This window comes from Caretta caretta, chromosome 24, assembly GCF_965140235.1.
Source record: "Caretta caretta isolate rCarCar2 chromosome 24, rCarCar1.hap1, whole genome shotgun sequence".
Lineage (NCBI taxonomy): Eukaryota > Metazoa > Chordata > Testudines > Cheloniidae > Caretta > Caretta caretta.
In genome coordinates, this window is record NC_134229.1 from 7599242 (window position 1) to 7618945 (window position 19704).

General features: G+C 56.9%; 1 protein-coding gene across 3 annotated transcripts; it reads left to right on the plus strand.

Annotated features, from left to right (window-relative positions):
- Positions 1 to 1801: 1801 nt before the first annotated feature.
- ECM1 (extracellular matrix protein 1) lies at positions 1802 to 18607 on the plus strand. Of its 3 annotated transcripts, none has more exons than XM_075122783.1 (7): positions 1802 to 1963; positions 10557 to 10640; positions 11363 to 11706; positions 12461 to 12874; positions 13574 to 13794; positions 15580 to 15667; positions 17242 to 18607. In XM_075122783.1, exons 1-7 carry the CDS (start codon positions 1903 to 1905, stop codon positions 17425 to 17427), a joined length of 1398 nt encoding a protein of 465 aa, XP_074978884.1. In that variant the 5' UTR covers positions 1802 to 1902; the 3' UTR covers positions 17428 to 18607. The 3 variants fall into 3 exon arrangements, with proteins under 3 accessions (XP_074978884.1, XP_074978883.1, XP_074978885.1); XM_075122782.1 differs by lacking the exon at positions 1802 to 1963 and adding an exon at positions 8600 to 8817; XM_075122784.1 differs by lacking the exon at positions 1802 to 1963 and adding an exon at positions 8812 to 8924.
- The last annotated feature ends 1097 nt before the right edge of the window (positions 18608 to 19704 follow it).

Below are 19704 nucleotides of genomic sequence, written 5' to 3' on the forward strand. Positions count from 1 at the left end.
CACCTCACAGAATTTGCAAACACCCCTCAGTTGGGTGCCTAACTCCCTTAGACTATCAAAGGGAGTTGGGCACTTTGTAAATCCACTAGGCACCGTAGTACCCAATTGCTGCCGTGCATTCCCATGCTGTGCACTTAGAGAGGATACCGGAGAAGCTGGAGGCAGACAGAGAAGAAGGGAGGCCTGGGGGGGGGGGGGTTGCAGGGCAAACCTGCTCCACACTCACCCTGCAGCAGCAGCTCTTGTCCTGGGGAACTGGGCCTGGCTCCCTGCTCTGGCTGTTATGACCTGGCACGGGGAGGGTCACAGCCACACTTAGGTTTGGCTCGGCTGCCCCTCCATGACAGAGATTACCAGGTCACAACTCCACTTGGTTTGGGGGCCCTCTCAAATGGGGGGGCGGGGGCAGAGCAAAGGCCCCCCACCCACCAGGTGTCCCAGGCAGTTAGTGATTGGAAAAGTCTTGGGGCTAGAGCACTGGACTGAGATTCAGGAGTCCTAGGCTCTGTTCCCAGCTCTGCCACTGCTCTGTGCCTCAGTTTCCCCACCTGTATAATGGGGAATGGTGGTCTTTATTTGTCTTGTGGTAGCCCCGTCAGAGCCTTGGTCATGGCCCAGGACCCACTACTGTGCCAGGCACTGAATAAACGCAGAAACTCAAGGGGCTCATTTAACTCCTCTTTCCTAAGGCCCTGCCTCTTCCTATAAATTCCAATCCACCCTTGGGTGCCTTTGTGGAAGGGATGTTTGGATAAAACACGAGTGACTGGGCTCAGTACAGGGTGGGTTGGGGGAGCTCTCTGGCTTCTGCTGTGCAGGAGTCAGACCAGATGATCTAATGGCCATGAACTCTATGAAGAGGCCTCAGTTGAAGATTGTAAACTCTTTGGGGTCATGGGACTGTCGTTTTGTTCTGTGTCTGTCTAGCACCTCGCACCATGGGGTCCTGGGGCCGTCACTGGGGCTGGCAGGTGGTATCGTAATGCACAGAAAGGGTGACGCTGTCTCAGGAATGAGGATCATGAGGCTTGGCAGAATTCAAATGTGTTTTTTTTTAATAATTTCAACAGCTACTCTCAAGATTCATTTTTAACCCTTTTCTTTTAGGTTTTGATCACTTTAAATTTTCACAGTTGCAGGACATTTATGGGGGCGACAGTCAGTGTTGCACTTCAAAAAGTGGAAGCTTTATAAACTGTTCACAGAGCTTGCCAGCAGCCCCCGGCAAAACGGTTCAAGTCAATACCCTTAAATCCACCCATCGTACCTGTCTCTACCGTTCATCCGCTGGCCCCTTTGTAAGGAGCCTAATGCAAAAATGGAAACCGCTGGGCTTTGACGGGTACATTCGCAAACCGCAGTTTTCTTACGTTGCCTATCAATCGTTATCCATGGAAACGTGGGTGTGTCTGTGTGCGGCAAAATCGATCTTTACCGACATTTACCGTAAAAAACAAACAAAAAACCCCCAACACCTTCCAAGCTAAGTTATGCAAGGCTGTGTGGTACAAACACCCATGGAGTTTGCATGCCGGTGTGCTGGAACACGTTTGATAGTGGGGATCACATATGAGCTAAGCATGACACACGCAGAGATGGGAGATGAAGCGCGTCAGTCATTTAGGCTTCTGCTCTTTCCATATGGGAAGATTGGCTGCTTGTTGCCTTGTAAGATTATCTCGGGCGGAAAACTCATTCTGTTTTGGGATATTTTCTTAGTGATTTAGGAAGCTGTGTACACTGCAGGGCGTGGCTGCTGACGTCAAGCCCATGACTCAGCTTCACTCAACTCTCTTGGCCTGACAGTATATTAAAGGCTCCATGGGGAAACCTCAGGCACAAAAATCACCAGCGCTGAGAGGGACGTGTCCCGAGCCACCTTGATCTCGCAGGCTGTTCGCGATGAGGCCTCCCATGTTCCTGCTCGTCCCTTTGCTGTGCCTGGCCAGAGCGGCTCCGCAAGGTGAGTGCTGGGAGCAGGGAGACTTGCCCTGGGTTCACGTGGGAACGGCTCGGTGCCGTTTTATTCACACCCTACCCGGCTCCATTTGTTTCTTGTGGGGATCATGGTGCTGGCTGGCTGAAGAACCAGATCACACCGCTCTGGAGTCGTTCTCCAAGCATGGTTGGGGGGCTAGAGCCCGGCAGTGGGGAGACGTGGATTCTGGTCCTCGTCTCGGGTAAATCACAGAGCCCCTGTTTCCCTCTGCCAGCCTTTCTGTCTTCTTTAGACAGACTGTGAGCTCTCAGGCCTGGGCACAATGGGGCTCAAGGTGGCAGATATAATAACCATATTGCAAAGGAGGCATGTGGGATCTCTAAGGTAACCGCCTCTGCTTTAGGGAGAGATCCCCCGCACTCCCCAGTTCCTAACAGCCACGCCATATGCTTCCAATTTCCTGTCCACTTGTTTAGTTCCCGAGCTGCTGACTCGGGGAAGGGGGGTGTCTCCCAGTTACCAATCTTTCGCCTGCGTTTGGCTAGGACAGACTCTTCCCGAAAGGGACTGTAGCGCAGAAAATTAGGGAACAGCCAGTCCCGGCCGTGCCTTTAGAGATAATAGTCTGATGGGGGGCGAATGCCTGGCTGCGGGGGAGGCTCTACGTTGAGGTCTCCTGTTTGAATCCAGCCCAGGCTGGTAGGGATTGAATGTCTGTTGCCATTTGGTGGGTCTCAGCCCAGTTCCTGAGACAGTTTAAACCAACCCTCAGCAGAAATGCCAGCTCTGACTGGGCTCTGGAGGATGAGCGTCCCCCTGCTCCATGGCGACGGGGTCCCTCCAGGACAAAGCCAGGCACATGTAGGACGGGAAGCTTGCCCTGCTGGGACACTTGCTCTGTGGTTAGTCACCAGCCTCTCGGTCCCCTTCCTGGAAACTCAGGTGCAGAGCAAGGCAGAGGAATCTTGTGCTTGTTATTCCAGGGCAGCCAACCCTGCGGGCCCACGGGGAGGCCGGGAGCCCCACGCCAGGCAGGAGCATGGGGGTCCTGGTGAGGCTGGTCCCCTTTCCATGTTCCTAGCAACACCAGACGGACAGCCTTGTCTCCCACCAGACCAGGATGTGCGGAGGGGTCAGCAGAGGCCCCCTCGGCCTGGGATGCCCTTTTAGCAAGTCTGGAGGCAGAGGGGGCAACAAAAGTGACAAGATATGGGGGCCCCCAAAACGAGACAACCCTCCCCGCCCCCCATGGGTCAGGTTTTCTGAGACGCACGCTGCACGGCCGCTCCCCACTTTTTGGCAGCTCCAGTCAGACGCCAGGAGCCGCTCCTGAAAAGTTAAGCCCAGGGAAATTCTGCCCCGCATCGCTGCTAACCGACTCCTATCTTCTAGCAAAGCTTTATCAGCTCTCTGGTGATCCCAGGGGCCTGGGAATCCGTATCCGGAGCTGGGCAGGTTTTGAATCTGGAGCAGGGTCGGCGGGCTCCTGAGCAGGGGTCCAGGTCCCAGAGCGGGTGGGAGAGGCTAAGGCAATGCGCTGAGCCGGAGACCCGCGAGCCGCCACGCTAACAAGAGGGCATGTCCGCGGCAGCAGGTGCCAGGCGTCTCAGAGGGGTTGGCGCGTGGGGCACGAGCCCCCCGGCACCACAGCAACACTCTGTGGTTAGCAGACCAGTTGGATCAGAGCTGGCGCGGGTACGTCTCCAAGGAACCCCCCCGGCTGGGATCGGGAAGGGCCGCGCCGCCAGCATCCCCTCCCAGAGTAAGAAGCAGAAGGGTTCTCTGTTTGCTCGGGCTAAATAAGAGTTTAGTGGTTTTTCCAACCCGTCCTTTGGCGGGTTTGAAGAGATCTGCCGAGCCCTTGGCACGCAGCTAGGAAAAAGAGCCAGGTTCACCCGAGGTTCACAGGCAAGTGTCCCGAGGAGACATTTAGGGGGGGTAAAAGGGCTATGCTGGTGACCCAGAGTCCCCGGTGCTGACAAGCTTAATGCCCAGGCAGGGACGGGTCGTGCCAGCCTCTTCCTGGCTGCTCCTGTTGTGACCCTGTTTGGCCGAGCGCCTGTGCAAACACAGCGGTTTATTGAGGTGCTTGGAGATTGACAAAGTTATTTAAGTGCCTAAAGATGCAGGTGGGAGCCTAGTAAGATTTGTGAAAGTACCCTGCTTTGGTGCCCTACTCCCTTTGATAGTCAAGGGGAGTTAGGCACATAACTCATTCAGGGGCTATTGTAAATTCCACTCCATGCCTTTGGCGTCTAGTCCTGTTTTTGCCACGCTGGTCTCTCTCTCTTAAATACTTATCTGGCCCCATCACTGAGCACAACACAGTCTTTAATGGATTTATCCTCATGTGCCCCTGTGGGGTAGCACTGGGCTATTATCCCCATTGAACAGGTGGGGAAACTGAGGCACAGAGCAACTAAGTGACTTGCCCAGGGTCAGACAGGGAGTCTGTGTAAGAGCAGGGAATGGAATGCTGGTTTCCTAAGTCCAAGACTTGAGCCCACCCTCCCTCCCTCTCCTGACTGAAGGATAGTCCCACGTGGCTGGCCCCCATGTCATTGAAATTGTGACCTGAACGCCCCAGCCCAGGGCCTGGGTTCCCCCCTCTCATTCTGCGGTCTGCATTATCACCTGCTAAGTATCTCTCCGCTCCTTATCTCAGGTAGCAGCTCCACAACCTTCCCGTGCTTCCTGATCCCACCTCAGGAATTTCTTAAATAAATTTCTCCTGGCTGGGCTGGCTCGTTGCAGTCTCCCGAAAGTCTAAGTGCAAATAACCCCCAGCTGGACAAACTGAGCACAGGGAAATCAAGGCGGCCCAGCAACAGTCAAAGGCAGGGCATGGCAAAGGCAAAGGAACCTGGCTAGCTCTCCTATCATTGGTGTGTGGAGGCCCCAATGCGTTAGGTGCTGTACAGGTACCCAGGAAGAGACAGGGCCTTATGAAACATGCACTGAATGTTCCCCAGGTGGTTCTGTGTACAGCTCCTAACATAATAATGAAGCCCGGGTCCATGATTGGCGTGCTTAGGTGCTACAAATAAATAAGTCAGGATCATTGTCCCCCATGTTACAGATGGGGAAACTGAGGCACGGAGTAGGGAAGTGACTCTCCCAGGGTCACGCAGCGAGTCAGTGACAGACCTGGGAATAGAACCAAGGAGTCCTGACTCTGGCTACAGTAACAGTTAGAAGAGAGGTAATTGCTAGTCCATAGTTGAGTGCCCTGTCAATCCCAACAGATCCCAAAGTGCTAAACTATGGGTAACTTAAAAAAAAAAAATCTTGTGCTTCGGGGTATAAAATGATCACTGCTGGGGTCAGGAAGGCAGCCCCCTGCTCTGTGTATGCAGCATGGCACAGCTGGGCCTATGCATTGTGGTAGCTGTTATTGGCCGCTGCCAGGGACATGATCCAGGGCTGGGTGCACCACGGTCTGAACTGGCATGGTGGTTCCCATGTCGCCCGTGTTCTGCCCCAAACCAACTAGTAACTAAGTCCATAGCTTCCAGGCATACTTTAGGCAGCTGTACACTATACGTACCCATTTCTCTAGGTTCTTGTCTGGTGCCCATCATTGCAGCATCTGTTCACCTTGGTAGAATCATTACTTTGGAATCAGCAAGTGGGGTTTAATTCCTCCCCCCCTCCCCTCCCCCCAGGAAAGTCTCATACCTCGTGGTCATGAGCGGTTCCAAAGGGACGGGTTACCTGCATGAGGGCCTTGGCCGGAGGGCATCTGGGGGGCATCTCAGCATGTGTGTGGGTAAGAAATGGAAGCAATAGGATAAAATTCAGTCTGAGTAGCAGGAGACCCTTCCGAGTAGAGAGGTCTCCGGCTGCGGGAGCCCCAGTGCTTGGGTCATTTTAGAATGGATGGGACTGAGCCCCGGAGACTAGAACAGAGAATCAATCCTGCACGTGTCACTACGCTAACAAGGTTACAGGAGCTGAGCTCAGGGCCCCCTTGTGCCAGGTGCTTCACAGACACACACAGAGACAGTCCCTGCCCTGCTGGGCTCACAGTCTACCTAGACAAAGGGTGGGAGAAAGCCAGGGTTATTCTGTCGATTTTACAGGTGATAATATTAATGCTTCGCTCTTACATGACATTTCTCATCAGCAGATCTCAAAGTGCTTTACAAAGGAGGTCAGTGTCATCACCCCATCTTACAGGGTAGAAACTGAGGCACGGGGAGGGGAAGTGGCTTGCCCAGGGTCACCCAGTAGGTCAGTGGCAGAGCCAGGATGGATTGTAGGTCTCTTGAATCCTAGCCCAATGCGCTATCCGCTATGCCACACTTCCTCCCTAATAAGGAGAAACTGAGGCATACAGCAATCACATGACTCGCTCATGGCCACATGGACAGCTGGTGGCAGAGCCAAGAATCCAGGTCTCCTGAGTCCCCATCCAGTGCTCTCACCACAAAGCTTTCCCCATCACTACCTGCTGTGAATATCTCCGACTCCCCCATGTCAATCTCCCCCCTCCACGCAGCATAGCTCAGCTCTGTTCGCAGTCTCCGGTTCAAACGGTCTCTAAAATGTTTATCTGCCATTAGTGGTTGCCATATCTTCTTGTGTCAATAGGAGATTCCATCTTGTTAATTGTGGTTTGGCTTTGGGGCCTTAACGATGACACACCCCAAAGCTTTGTATTCAATAATGGTTTCTTACACAACAGGCCTTTTGGCATTTTTGCTTTTGAAAAAATCCTGGCAGGGTCTTTTGCCTAGTTCAGGTTTCAGAGTAGCAGCCGTGTTCGTCTGTATTCGCAAAAAGAACAGGAGGACTTGTGGCACCTTAGAGACTAACCAATTTATTTGAGCATAAGCTTTCGTGAGCTACAGCTCACTTCATCGGGTACATTCCGATGAAGTGAGCTGTAGCTCACGAAAGCTTATGCTCAAATAAATTTGTTAGTCTCAGGTGCCACAAGTCCTCCTGTTCTTTTTGCCTAGTTCAGTGGTTTTCAGTCTGTCCTCCGAGGACCCCTGGCGGCCTGCAGACCATGTTGAACTTTTCCAAAGGGGGCTGCTCCTGCATTTGACATTTTTTAGGGGTCCGCAAATGAAAAAAGGTTGAAAACTGCCGGCCTTGCTGATTTTCTTGTATCTGTTATCTCAGGCTCTGGTCCTGTGCCCTTGGACTGTGAGTGTTTTGTGTCAGTGTAGCCTGCAAGACTGGACCTAAATTCAGAAAATTCCTAGATTCCAAGGTCAGAAGGTACCATTGTGATCATCTAGTATGACCTCCTGGATAACACCCACCAGAGAATTTCATCCAGTTACCCCTGTATTGATCCCAGTAACTTGCATTTGACTACAGCATCTGGCAGAAAAGCAAGTCTGGATTTGGATCAGTGTATCTATTTGCTATATTGACACGCTCTCGTTGCTTTCTGATCTCTGCATCATCTTGGATTTAAAAACATGCAGCTCTCTGGCAGGGCCTGGTTCAGTCCCTAGTCACGGCTGACACGGAGGTCATTGTACAAACCCTTATGCCCACGCTTAACTTTACTCATGCGAGGAATCTCACCGGGTTCCTTACATCACTGAGCTCAATGGGATGACTCAGGAGTCAGGGTGCATGCAGGATACTTCACCCTTAGGGAAGGGGCATGGCCATGGAGGAATCCATCCAAAGCCCCAGTCAGCTCTAGTGAGGTGCCAGCTTTCAGTTTCCCCCACCCATGTACCGGGAAGATACTCACTGTTTCTGGAGGGTTAGGTAATATTTGCTCAGGGAATGGGAGATAATCGCTGTCTAAGTGCAGAGCATCATGCGATTCCCAGGGGGAGGGCGGGGATAGTAAGGCAAAGCAGGTTGGACCAGTTTGTTTGCAGAGACGGGCATGCTTGGATCCGTTATTACAGTAGCACCTATAGGCCCCAAGAGAGATTAGGGCCCTCGGGGCGCTGCACAGACCCAGAGTGATAAGTTATAATCTAAGTAAATGACTGGTGAGGGGCAGAACAGAGCCAGCACATGACTTGCCTAAAATCTCAGTCCTGCCTCAATGCAGTGGGCTGGACTTGATGCCTTCGCAAGGTCTCTTCCAGCCCTGGGTTCCTACAGTTTGATGCACCCACGCAGCAGGTGCATGACAGGGCCGGGAATCTAGAGCCCAGCTCTCTAGGTTGTTAGGCCATTTACCCATTGGGCAACGCGGCCAGCAGCCTTTTGGCTCCCACTAGCTATAGTTCTGCTCTGTTATTAATTGAGTGAAAATATGTGAGCGGTTGAGTGAGGGAGGCCTCTGTAGAGGAACAAAGGGGTTTGCCTCCCAGGATCAGAACCAGTTCCCTCTGTCAGAGGTTAGTAGCTGAGGCTTCAGGGGACTGAAAACTGCTGCACAGGAGGGATTCTCTCATGGATTTAGGGCCAGACCCTGCTCCTTTTGCAGTCGATAGGAGTTTTGCTGTTGGCTTTCGTGGACTCTTAGAGCTGGCTGGAAAATGGGCTTTTTCCCCCACAGAAAATCTCGACTTTTTGGTGCAAAGCTGCAAAAATTTTGATTTGAAAATGGTGCCCTGGTGCCTCATGGGAGTTGTAGTTTTGGTGCATCCGTCGCCTACTCCCAGCTGGACTACATCTCCCAGGATGCACCACAGTGCAGCCATGCTGAGCCACCCATGATGCATCCTGGGAGTCCCGTGTCGTCCCCCACCCCCGGCCACGGAAGGGGTAGTCTGGCTGGGGACCTGGCCCACGGAGGAGGAAGGGGGCATTCAGCGCCCAGACCGCAAATCCCATGAGGCACTGCAACAGCATTTCCAAATTGAATTTTCTGCTGACTTTGCTGTTTTTCGGGTGCTGCCTGGGCCATTGGCGTGCCCTCGGGCTCTCCTGTTCTCCGCCTGCGGCGCACGGCAAGTTACTCTCCTGGGGACGGAAATGTTTAGTTGAGTTGGAGTCGCTGGCGCAGGCGAGGGGTTGCAGGGTGAAATGTGCTGCCCTGCGTTACACGGGAAGTCAGGTGGGATGCCTGGATGGTCACTTCTGACTGTACGCTCGGCGCAGTCCTGCCCTTTGCTTCTCCTTCCCCTGCTGGTGCCCCTCAATCCCGACCCGCAGCCCCAGCTAGCCCAGCCCTGGGCTCCCCCAATCCCCCAGCTCTGCCGGTGCCCCTCAATCCCGACCCGCAGCCCCCTGCTGTCCCTGCCCTGGGCTCCCCCCAGCTCTGCCGGTGCCCCTCAATCCCGACCCGCAGCCCCCTGCTGTCCCTGCCCTGGGCTCCCCCCATCCCCCAGCTCTGCCGGTGCCCCTCAATCCCGACCCGCAGCCCCCTGCTGTCCCTGCCCTGGGCTCCCCCCATCCCCCAGCTCTGCCGGTGCCCCTCAATCCCGACCCGCAGCCCCCTGCTGTCCCCGCCTAGGGCTCCCCACACACCGCCCTGCCGCTGGTCCTCAGTCCCTACCCGCAGCCCCCTGCTATCCTAGCCTGTGCTCGCTGCTCAGGGTGAGCGGGTGGATTAACCTGTGACTAATGCAGACCTGGTTAAGGTTTCCCATAGCTGGGTTATCTCCTCATCCTCTGTCTGACTATGCTGATTACCAGCCGCTTTTCCAGGAATGGGGATTAACAGCATTTAAGTGGGGATGGGCCCAGAGCTGGGGTTGGGGGAAGGCTGGCGTCACACCATCACTCACTCTGAGGTCTCCTGGGTCCTGTCCATAGGGTGACCAGATAGCAAGTGTGAAAAATTGGGACACTTTGTTTCTGGGCAGCGGGGGTGTATAGTTGTGTATCTGAGATAAAGCCCCTAATATGATTGGGGACGGTCCCATTAATATGGGGACATCTGGTCACCCTAGTTGCCAGTTCTGGCAGTTTCATTGCAAATGTCACCATCGTTGGTGTTTTCCATAAAGCCCCAGTTCCTGGAGTCCTGGGATTATGGGAGAGTCTCTGCTTTTTTTTTTTTTTTTTTTTTTAATAAGAAAGTTTCTAATCCTGGTGGTTGGGAGAGAGGCAGGAAAACATGACCCCAGTGGTCAAGCTTTACAGCCAAAAGGGACAATCAACTTGGCTGGCACCTCCTGGCCTCGGTGCAAAATGCTGATGAGGGGACCTCAGTGTCGCAGGGCTGGCATCTTCCGAGAGCTGGAGATTTTCTCAAAGCCAGAGCTCCCAGAGTCAGGGGATTTCAGTTAGCGTTTTTGTATGGCCCAGGGCTTAGGGCACTCGCTAGAACGTGGGAAACCCCGGGTCAGTTCCTTACTCTGCCACAGACCCCTTGTGTGACCTTAGCCTCTGCACCTCAGTTTCCCCAGCTGTACAATGGGGGTGACAGTCCTGCCCTGCTTTGCGGGGCCATTGTGAGGATAAATACAGTAAAGGCTGTGAAGCCCTCTGGGCCCTACTGAGGAAAAGGCTGTATAAGAGCAAGGGGTGACTCTTACTCAGCTTCTAGCTTTTGAGGCACAGAGAAAAGTTGCAGAGCAGGACCCCTGAGGGCTCTGGCCCCAGACCGCCAAGAAAGGGAACCCCCCGCCCCGTTAGATCTTGTGGTTTCTGAGCCAGACACCTGATCTCCTTGGCCGCTCGGGGCTAGCATGGTGGCGCTGGGTCCAGCTGCTCACCGCATCCTTTGTTGTTCCTCTCCCAGATGGCCAAGAGGAGGTGCCCTTCGCAACAGCCGAGGACCTGGACCAGAGCGAAGTGATCCCGGAGCTGTTGGACTTGGAGCAAAGTGAGTCAGGAGGAGGGTGCTGGCCCTTCCAACTTCTCCCGCCCTGTGGGGCGGGTTCCACTGGGTGACACCGCCCTTGGCTGGGGAATCCCAGGGGGAAGGAGCAAGCACTGTGCAAACCTGCGGGTGAGAGAGATAGTGGGGGAAGAGCATCCAGGCCATGCCAAATGCTCCCCCCCCCATCCCGATAACCTGGGGCCCTGGCTCTGTCCAAAGGGGCTGGAATCTGGCCACACTTCCCTGCTCCGTGGGCTTGCTCCCCTGCTTCATTAGGGGCAGTGGATCCAGTTTAGGTCCAGTCCTGGCTCCATCTAGCACCAGCCAGGCCTGCGATGAGCGCACGCTTCTTTGGGGCCTGAGCCGGGAGCAGCATCCCAATGTGACTGGGCCAGAGCCATACCAACCTCCCACCACAGAGCGCACCTGAGCTCCCGGCCACCCCCAATGATGTGCACCCCCTCTGGGGTGGAGCTCAGCAGCTGTCGGCCAGGGATTTAGGGAGGCTGACGGATTTGGCCAGGAGCCCAGGGTGGCCTCAGACGACTGCTTCCTGGAGGGTGGTCTCCCATCCTAGTTTAGCTGAGGAGAGCAAAGCTGCAGCCTCGTGTTTGCTTCCTCCCAACGTGAACCGGGAATGGGACAGGCTGACAAGACCCCTGGGGGGACCGGGTGGGGCCTTGCCCTGATTGCAGGCTTGTGAACTTGCTCTCCCTCTGCCCTAGGGCCCATTGCCCCCTTCCTGGTCCGTGGAGCACCTTGGGCTGGGGCGGACGTGCTGCATGCTAAAGCCGAAGGCCCTGGTGTCACCACCTGCGGCGACAGCCCCTCCTGCCATGTCCAGCCCTGGGGTCACAACCTGGACGACTTCCCACCGGGCCGCCCCAGTGCCAGCAACATTGACAACATCTGCCTGGAGGGGAGGAAGAAGGCGTCGTACGGGCCCACGAACCTGCCCCAGACAGGGTTCTCCCACCTCAAGCGCCAAGGTGATGCCCTCAACCTCCTGGAGGCCAGCCGGGAGCGGTGCTGCCCTCGGCCTGAGCGTCTGAGCTGCATGGAGAGCGCGGTGAGTCCCTGCACTAGGCTCTTGGCTCGAGCTGCCCCGCGGAGCCGCTGTGTTACAGCAGCACCCGGCTGAGCTATGGGGAGGCGGGGGGGGGGGCAGTACGTCCATACACCTGGGAGAGACGGTCCCTGCCCCGCAGGCCAAAGAGACAAAGGGCAGGAGGGGAAACTGAGGCACGGGGGTGGGAGTGACATGGCCGGAGTCAGTGGCAGAGCCAGCAACTAAACCCAGCTCTCCTAAGTCCCGGCCTGTTGCCCTAATCACGAGACCGCGCTGCTCCTTTCTCAAGGAAGGATGCTGTCAGGGGAGAGGCTTCGGGATGGCTCAGAAAACGGTCCCAGCCATCCCGAGTGGATGGGTCTCCCCCACTGGAAGACCTACAGCTACTCACGGGGCTGGCGATAGGGCCTGGAGAGCTGGGCCTGGGTCCCCAGGGTGGGCACAGCACGGGCACTGCGGCATTCCCTGGCGGGGGACCCCTCTCGCTATGCCAGGGGAGCGCCGTCTCCAGGTTCCATTCAGCCCTCGCCCTCTGGGCTGCGGCTGCCAGCCAGGGGCCGATTGTGTTGGCTGTGAGTCGGACAGAGGCCCGGCAAACCCAGCCCAGCAGCCGCCTGCTGCTGATGGAGGGTAAGCTGGCCAGCTGGAGGGCCAAGTGCCGGTCGCCCCGAGCCGGGACTGTTTCTGGGGTGGATGGGAGGGGCTCTGGGCCCCCGCCGGGATGTCCCACTGACTCCCTCCCTCCCTCCCACAGTGGAAGGAAGCCCTGGAGCAGTTCTGCGACCACGAGTTCGCCGTGAAGACCAAGCACTACCATTGCTGCAAGCGGGCGGGCGCCGACCGGGAGCTGTGCTTCGCCAGCGAGGCCCCGAACCCCAGCTACGTGCCTACCGATGCCAGGGCCGCGCCCCCCCCGAGCCTGCCCGCCCAGCCCGGCGCCGGGCTGGGGCCCAGGCTGCCTGAGGTCTCCTTCCCGCCCGGCGAGCCCACCTCCAGCAACATCAGGAACATCTGCAGGCTGCGCAAGTTCCGGCCCGTCCGCTTGCCCGGCGCCATCCCCACCACGGGCTACAGCTGGCTCCAGCGCCAGGCCCGCACCACCACCCACATGGAGAGCGACTTCAGGAAGTGCTGCAAGAATGAGAACGTCAACTGTGCTCACCTTGCGGTGAGGCGGCGGGGCTCGGCACGGGGCTGCGGGGGACAAGCCCAAGGGAGTGGGGCAGGAGGAGCCAATCCCATGGGGCCATTGGCCGGGGCGGGGGGGGGGGGGGGAGTTTTCCCAGGCCCAGCCTCCCTGGCACTGTCGGTCTGTGTTCTGTCCTGGGGGGGCAATGGGGTTTGTTACATTATGTTCTCTCCCTCCCCCCGGGCCCTGTTTCCATGTAAAGCCCAGGGCTCGGACAGAGGGGGCTCTGCCTGGCTCATTTCTGTTCTGGCAGCAGCAGAAAGGACTGCGGGGGGGGCAGGCTGGCTGTGTCCCCTCCCCAGCTGTCTCTCTGTGCTGGGTACAGATCAGGCGCTAAACAAACGGGATCCCCGGAGCTTTCCAGGCACCGGGAATATTCGGGAGCTTTCAGTCGCACCTGGAGGGTCCCGACTTGAGCTCAGGGCCCCACGGTGCTGCCCAGCCACGGAGACAGTCCCCGCCCCAAAGAGTTCAGCCTATGGCTAGACATAGGCAGGGTTATTATCCGAGCCCCGGCTGGCAAAGTGACTTGCCCAGGCTGACCCATCAGGGCAGCGGCAGAGCTGGGACTAGAACCCAGGCGTCCTGTGTCCCATGCTGCAGCCTTAGCCCATCCTCTGGTACTAGCAGAATTGTGGCCCCATTCCCTCTGTACATGGCTTCTCTTCCTCTCTCTAGTGGGAGAAGGCCCTGGCTCAGTTCTGCAAGCAGGAGCTGTCCATGAAGACCACACCGCACGAGTGCTGCAAACAGACTGAAGGCAAGGCCAGGTTTAGCTGTTTCTCCAGCCAGGCCCCAAACCCGGCCTACGACAAGGAGATCCAGGCTGTCAGCCTGGGAGAGGTGACCCCAGAGCTCCTGGACATGCTGTGCGGGGAAATGAAGCTCTTCACCAAACAGTGAGTCTGACCTGCTCGGCCAGGGACCCGCAGACATTGACCGAGCCTCCCGGGGAATTAGCTTCCCACACTGGAAAAGGGGGACACTGAAAAACAAGAGACTTGCCCAAGCTCACAAACGGAACCAGCAGCAGAGCAGAGAACCCAGGAGTTGTCCTGAACTCCTAATCCCCACACTCCCTTCCGAGAGCCAGGAACAGAACCCAGGAGTCCTGACTCCCAGCCCCCTGCTCGACCCACTAGACCCCACTCCCTCCTAGCACTGGGAATAGAACCCAGGAGTCCTGGCTCCCAGCCCCCTGCTCAACCCACTAGACCCGTCAGGTAGGCTTGCTGTGACTGTTGCCACCTGTAATGCCCGAGCACGGCAGGGCAGTGGCCAATAGAAAGATAAAGGAGCCCGGGGAGGAGGCAAACCCGGAGAGAATTAGATCATCCAAGCTGCCCTGCCCATGTCCCGGCTCTTGGGCAGGAGAGTTAATCCAGGTGGTGGGAAAGCAGAGGGTTAATCCCTGGGTTAACAGTTGGATTGGCGAGGCTGCAGCGCCACCTTCTGGCTACGATGAGAGGTGCAAATCGCCAGTGGGAGTGCAGGGGGGCCCCCATGGGGTTTTTCCAGCCACAGTTTGCTCTAATTACAGGTGGCTCGTTTTCAATCCAACTTCGCTCCAGGCGAGTGGGCCAGGCATTCATTATTTAGCCAGAGTAGATTCCCATCCAGCACCTCTCACCCTACGCTCCCCACCGCATGCTCCAGGCTTTGGTGCGAGCCTCACGGTGGGATTTTCCTCGTGCGAGGGGAGTTGCTGACAGTGGGGTTTTGCCTGGAGTGCTGTCTGCAGGGACAGAGCCCAGGGTCTGTCCTGGCCCCGTCTGGAGGAACCTGATTATCACTGGTGCAGGGTCTTTGCCCTGTGTCCAAGGAACGGGCCAGACCTCCAGCTGATGTAGGTTAGCGCTGCCCATTTACACCAGGTGGGAATTTGACCCCATTGACTCAACTGAACGTTCTGATGAGGAAACAGGCCAGGAAGATCCCACTTCCTGTCCAAGCCAGGTGGCTCTATGGAACAGCAGTGATTTGGTGAGCAAGGCCCAGGCCAGGGAGCCAAGAGACCTGGGACATGACTCTCTGTTGCATTTACACCAGTGTAAAATGCTGATCTGGTTTGGTAGCATGTTACAACGACTTTGCATTCGCTTGGCAGGGGTGTACATGATAAGTGCAGTGTGATGGAGAATCTATTCTGGTCTCTGCCCAGGCGTCCCTCTGCGACCTTAGGCAAATCACTTAAACTTTCCAGGCCAGATCTTCAGAAGGGTTAAAATTGAAGCTTGTGGAGCGTGACTGAAATCAAACCAGGTGCTTTACAGGCTGTGTATGCTGGGTTCACGCACCCGCCGCCCAAATGCAGCGACCTCTGGGGAGGACTGCGGCAGCTGTTTAACAGCGCACAGCAACGTGATGCTGCGGTTTACAACAGGAAGTGCATAAGAATGCAGCATCCGATTGACTCCACCTGGAGAATTTAGGGAGGCAGGACATAATTCAGCGAGTTAGAATTTAAATGCGGTGCTGGGGTCAGCATCCCAGCTGGATTCTCCATGACTGCGAAAGATCAGGGTCTTAGTTTCATGTCTCCACCAAAAGGGGGAACCCCTGGCAGCACAGCGCCCTCTAAAGCATGATGCTGGGTATATTCCAGTACTAGTCAAACAGGCTGCTGATTAGCCCAAGCCTTGAGCTCCAGCCATGGGTACAAACCACTCTCTTCCTGTTACTAGGAAGCCAATCCCAGACTTGATCCAGAACATGACAGAGCCTTGCTGCAGCCTAAAGGGTGAGGAGAGGACCCAGTGTGCAGAGAAAGAGGTGAGTGCAAGGGAGGGGGGGCTGTGGGTATCAAATAGACCCTGCTGTAGGCACACAACGTGGTGATTAAAAGGCTGAGGAACCATGTATCCCAGGCCTTCTGGCATGGCTGCCCTGGGCGGAGAGAGGAAGGAGGATGGTGCAGTGGGCAGTGCAGCTTCTCTGTGACTCCCAAGACCCTGGGTTCAATTCCTGCATTGCCAGACTCCCTGCGTGACCTTGGGCATGTCACTTTACTCTCTGAGCCTCATCTCTACAGTACGGGTAGTGGTGAGGTCCTGCCTCCCGGCGGGACTGGCAGGGTAAATACCCAGAGGTGCTCAGATACCTGGGTGCTGGAAGCCAGGCAAGGACCTCAGCTAGAAGCAGGGTTCGTAATGGGAGACGTGTCTCGTCGCATGTCAGAGCTCCACCGAGGTCAAGGACAGCTCAGACCAGCTGAGGGCTGCTCACGTTGGCGTCTTCGTGGGGTGTGAAAACCCACCCCAACGAGAGCCGGAGCTGGGCTGACCTCAACCTGGTGCAGATGGTGCCGGGTCGACCACCTCTCCGGGAGCTGGGTTAGTTACAGCCTCTCGGCGTCCAGAGCCACCACTGTAGCAGATTAGGTGTAGACGGACCCCAAGGCTTTGCGTGGTTTGTGCTCTGGGTGGGAAACCCTCCTGTCTCAGTGGCTCGTTACCCCGAAGGCTGCCAATGTCATTGCTGCTAAACCAAACTCTGCCCCTACACTGGAGTGTGGGCAGCCGGGTCTGGACCAGCATTGGTTTGGTTCAGGTTGGCTTAAAAAGCACCTTCTCCCCCCGGCCCCCGCAAGAGATCTGGCAGCCCAGGGGCAGTGCATGAATCGCTGCAGCGAAGCAGGAGAAGCTGGAGATCTGGGTGACCTCATGTAACCCGGTGGCCTGTACTTCCTGCCAGTGCCCCTGGCTGGGCCGCCGCCCCCCCCGCGCGCTAGATCTAGGTGTTAAGGTCGTAGCAGGGTGGCACCACTTTCCCTTGCACTCGCCTGGGCTTGGCAGGAGCCCCACCTTCTCTTCTGATTATAACATCTGGCTGTGAAACCCAGGCCTCCCCCATTTCTGCACAGCGCTCGGGCTCCCAAGTTTCTGGGATCAGAGCTTTGGTTTCCTCTGTCACAGGGGTTTGAAAATGGGCTCTGGCTGGCTGGGGAAAGGGGGAGGTTGGAGGGGAGCCGCCCAGTGTACTAAATAGCTGGGGGCTTTACTGTGCAAAGATGAACCACTGCTTGGGTTATTTTGGGACGGGGTGGGGTGGGGGAAGGGGTGTAATGTGCTGCGAATGCTCCCTTTGTGTGGGGGTGCAGGGAGATTGGTGTTTCAGAGCTCAGGACATGCCCATAACGGGAGGGTGGGCGGAGTTTATCCCCATAGTACAGAGGCAGGAAACTGAGGCACAGAAAAGAGAGATGGCTTGTTCAAGGTCATGCAGTGAGACACTGGTGCCATTGGAAGTAGAACCCAGGAGTCCTGACCCCTTGTGCCCTTGGGTGACTGACTCGCCGCATGTCCCAGGCCTCGGCTCTAACCACCTCTGCACGCTGCTCTCCCCAGAAAGCTCATTCCATCGCCGCCCTGTGCACCACCCAGAAGGACTCCTGGAAGGACAAGGATCAATGCTGCTCCCAGGAGGAGGAGGAGGACAGAACCTACTGCTTCAATGCCAACTACCTGGACATCATCTTCCTGGCCAGCATGGTCCCGGGGCAGGTCCCCAGTGAGCCGAGTCCGGTGGCGTAAAAGGACAGAAAGAACCAGAACTGTCTCCCTCGCGCTCTCGTGTATCATTGAGCCCCCTTCTCCCCCATGCTCCCCCCAGCTGTTTCCAATTCCGAGCTAGGTGGCAGCTGGACGTTGCTGTCCTGGCCTTCGCTCTCTAAGAATGTGAGCCCCAGTCTCGGTGACGAGATGCTGGAGGGATTCCGCCAGCGCTTGGCGCCCTTCTGGATTGCGTTTTAACGCCGATCCCCCGGGCCCTGGCTCCAGCTGTGTTTCTCTGATCTCGAGGCAGCCAGCCCGAAGCTTCCTTGTCCGTGCTCCAATCCCCATCCCTGGGGGTGGCAGCAACAGATGAGCCTAGGTTCTTGCGTCCCATCCCCCCAGCCCTGTATCCTGCCTGACCCCCCCCACCACGCCTCCACCCGGCTGCAACCTGTGGCCCTCTCTTCTGCAACACGTATGCAAAAGGCACTTAACGCGGGTTGATTCCTTCATGGAAACGGGAGAGCAAGGAGGGTTTGAGATGGGAGCTGAGTGGGTGGGTTTGGCTGCACCTAACAGCCAGTGCCCCCTACTGGCCGGCTTGGAGCTTTTGGGCGGCGAGATGCAGCCATCCGGGCGGCTGGCTGGCGGCTCTCTCGGTGCATAATACAAAGCAGCAGGCTCCAGCCCTGGCTGGAATCTGCGCTCTGGGGTCCTGGGAGCTGATTCCAAGCAGGGCGCCCAAGGGGAGCTTCAGTTTATGTGGATTCAGCATGAACCAGCCGGTCGGTCTCCTGGAAGAGCCTGGGGTTGGGGTTTTGTGCAAACCAAGCTGGGCGAGAAGCAGGGAGTTGGGGAGCGACAGAGGGGACTAAACACCTGACCTGCTTCTCCTGTGGGCAGCTGGCCCTGTGGCCTCTGCCCCAGGGCCAGCGTAGCTGGGAGAGTCCCTTTGCCCTTTATCCAATTTGCAGCACTGGGGGGATTCCTTCACCCCCCCACTCTGTGCAGTGGGGGGCCCTGTTCAGCATTCTCCGCTAGCGCCCGAGCTGGCTTTGGGGGTACGCAGGGCAGCGGGATCCTGATCTCCTGCTTCTGGTGGCTCTGTTGTGTCCCCTTGCACTTGCAATCTGTGTTTGTACCTTAGCCCGGAGACTGTATCAACTCTTCTCTGCCAAAGGCTCTAGGGAGATTCCTAATAAACCTTTTTGATGAACAACCTGGACTCTCTCCTGTCTGTTCCCAGCCACCCTCGGGATTCCTGCTCTTCTCTAGCCCCTGTCGTGTACCTGATGGCAGGGGCAAGGCTCACACCTGGACCTGCCTGAGCTGTCTGCTCCTTGAAATTTTCCTGGGTAGTTTTGCACAATGGGGCAGGGGCCTTATAGGTGAATCTGCTACACGAGAGACCCCCCCCACCCTGCTGTGGGCCTGCAACCAGCCACGTGGGTGATGCCCGGGGCTCGGAGTGGGGCGGTCCCACGTTCTAATCCTGCGTTGGCCGCCGATGGGGCTCGGCTTCTAAAGGAACGTGATGCCATGTTTGGCTCTTTGCAAACATCGCGCCCCCAGGCGCCCCCTTTCTCCACCCTGCTGGGATGGTGGGGTCCTGTGTGTGCCCCATTCAGTTTGAGGGATTGGGCCTGTTTCTGTGCATCATCCCAGCTGTGGGTGTCATTGTCCCTGACTTTGATGTGGTCTTCCTTAGCGCGAGCCCCAGAATTCCTGCTGCCAGCTGATGCGGGTGGCCAGAGCTGGGGATGGGCAGGGTGTAACTATGGGCAGGGATAGAGAGATGATGATTGTATTAGGGTGGTGCCTGTTGAGAGCAGGGCCCAGGTGTGCTGGGTGTTGCCCGGACTCCGAGACAGTCTAAACAGACCAAGGGTGGGAGGGAAGAGAGAGCAGGGACGGGACTTGCCCAGGTCACCCAGTGGCAGAGCTGCGATTAGAGCCCCTGATTAGCGCTCCACCCACTGGACAGCACTGCCTCGAGCACCATGCGGGATGCCCTGGTGCAGGGAATTGTGGGGTAGCGTTGGAGGACAAGCTACACACAGGCCAGAGGCAAAAGGGGAGGCTCTGCATCTGCTTTGACCTGGCTCCCCAGTGCATGGGGCCGATATGTGCACACTGAAGGGCTGGAGTGTGGCTGGTTGGCGGAGCTGGGTGATGTGCAGCCAGGCTGCCCTGCGGACGGACCCCGGGGCAGCAGAGAACTCCCGGGTGGTGTCCTGGTGTGGGGCATGCTCAGCACTTGCCCTGTTCCCTGCTCCACGTTGCAGCACTCGCCCAGCCAGCTGCCCAGCTCCACCT